A 2,097-nucleotide genomic window follows, 5' to 3' on the forward strand; every position below is an offset into this window, starting at 1 on the left:
TGTACATACGTACATGTATATACACACATTTAATGACCAACACAGTCCCAACTTAGATGTATCTAAGAAATACCTGGATCTGAACACCTGTTTGTGTGCGGTTGTGAGCATGCATGTTTATACAAGGTTTCTCCATTGGAATGTTTAATGGTGACTGTGGAGACCCACAGACCTGACCTCCAAGACCAACATAAGGCAGACTTAACAGAGACCAGAGCCAAAGACCCTGAGAAGGACAATTGAGTTAAGGTCAAGGACAGTTAAAATGTGTTTGTGCCGACACACTCTGTGTTGAAGCCTGGCAGGGAGGCATGTAAAATCTGGTGGCCCGCCAGGCTTACAGTGTACTACAGGAAACCTGGGATACAAAAGACACTAACCTTGAGTCATATTGTTTAAAGCTAATGATGGATGGATTGACATTTAAACATTTGTCTTTCTTTTTAAATTCTAATTTACCATTGACAGGGCCAACAGATTCTTCTTCTTCCATCTTGAAACRTGCTAAAGCACAATGAATTGTGGTAAATACTGAGGGTTAATGTGCAGTAGGTTGTTTTCCTCTGTAATCTGCTGATCTCTAAAAACAAACAAAACAAAAAAATAGAAAAAATTTTCAATGCAGAACCCTGAAAAAGTCTCACTCAACAGAATTTGTAAGGCTTACTGTTTATTGGCACTAAATGTAAGTGTCACTGTGTTTCATTRAGTTACCAGACAAATCCATTTCCAGTCTGGTGAAGTATTATTATTCATGGAAGAAGACACGCTCCAGAACAAGCCTGATGGACAGACAGGCCCGAAAACTGGCCACGAGGAGCAACCAGGATGACAGGTACCTGCATGAAGTTGTCAGTGTTATTTTTGGGTTTAAGTAAATATGTGTGTATTTAGGGCTGCAAGGTTAGTTGACATAACAATATCGATTATAAAAAATAAGTCAACAAGGCATTTTAATGTCAACGTGTTGTAATATTAAACCATGTAAAATGTTAATTTGTAACTGCACTGTGATACTTGAAGTGCTGGGGGCAGAATCCCTTCTACTGTCTGTGGTTGTATTCTTTATGAAGTAGAACATGAACACCTGAAACCCAAACATTATACAGCCGTGAATATCATGTCCACTCCAGATGGGTAAGTTTCAGCAAGTTGGCTGTGTCAGGTTAATGCCTTGTAGATCTTATTTTCAGTGACTTATTTTCAGAAAAGGTGTAAGTGTAAGTGGACACTAGTTCCGTTATGTMAACACTATCTAAGTGCCATCACATCAAATCACTGATATATATTAATAATTCATCCTGTCTCATCCTCTCCCATTTTTTGATTGTGTTGAACTTATATCTGAACGTTTGGACTGCTAGATCCAATAAGATTTCAAAAAGGATGGATTATTTTTTTACTTCTTACTTTTTGCAGTTGAATGTCACTTAAAAGTTATTCTTTATTTTCTTAGAACTTTGCCTTTTTTCTTGGTCCAGAAGCCTCTGATCTCATTCACCATTTATTATCTGTGATGATCAGCATTTCTTGATTCGTGAAAGTCTCTCTTTGGACTTGCTTTGGCTTTGAGCTGGATCTGGTCTCAGGTCCCTCTCTGAGATCAGGAAATGAACTTTGTTCGGAGTCTGTAGTTTCTTCCAGTCGTGTGAATCTGTTTTGAAGAAAGATTGCTCCGTCTTCATTTCTCTGGCTGTTATCAGTTGTTTTGATTACAGCCTGTTGCTTTCTTCTCCTTGCTGGTGGAGAAAAAGCATTTCTCTCTAATTTTGGCCATTCGTTGTCATCTAAGAGCTGAATTCTTCCTGAGAGATTTTTTTTGCTCTGGCAGAAACAGAGTTCCATACAGCTTCACCCTCAGAAGCAGCTTCCATCTCCTCATCCAGTTGATCTCTCTTCTCAGCCTTCTCAGCCGTTTGAACGCATGTTGAGTCCTCCGAAGCATTCATCTCTTCCATATGATGAATCTTGAGCTCCAACACCGTCACTTTAAGAGAAGCTGACAGAAATCCTCTTTGGAAAAGAAAGGAGGCATCTTGAAGCTTTTATGTTCTCACTCTCACTCTCAGCAGATGATGTTATAAAATCTTCTCAGGT

General features: G+C 39.1%; 1 protein-coding gene across 1 annotated transcript in view; it reads left to right on the forward strand.

The window, feature by feature from the left end:
• The window catches only part of LOC106532410 (REST corepressor 3), a gene marked incomplete at its 3' end in the record, with an annotated part of 7,957 nt that extends 7,122 nt beyond the window's left edge, over positions 1-835 (forward strand). The window contains 1 exon segment of the mRNA XM_014028452.1: positions 711-835. Coding sequence (XP_013883906.1) covers positions 711-835 — 125 coding nt within the window.
• Between the last annotated feature and the right edge of the window lie 1,262 nt (positions 836-2,097).

Source organism: Austrofundulus limnaeus, unplaced genomic scaffold (genome assembly GCF_001266775.1).
Source record: "Austrofundulus limnaeus strain Quisiro unplaced genomic scaffold, Austrofundulus_limnaeus-1.0 Scaffold764, whole genome shotgun sequence".
Taxonomy (NCBI): domain Eukaryota; kingdom Metazoa; phylum Chordata; class Actinopteri; order Cyprinodontiformes; family Rivulidae; genus Austrofundulus; species Austrofundulus limnaeus.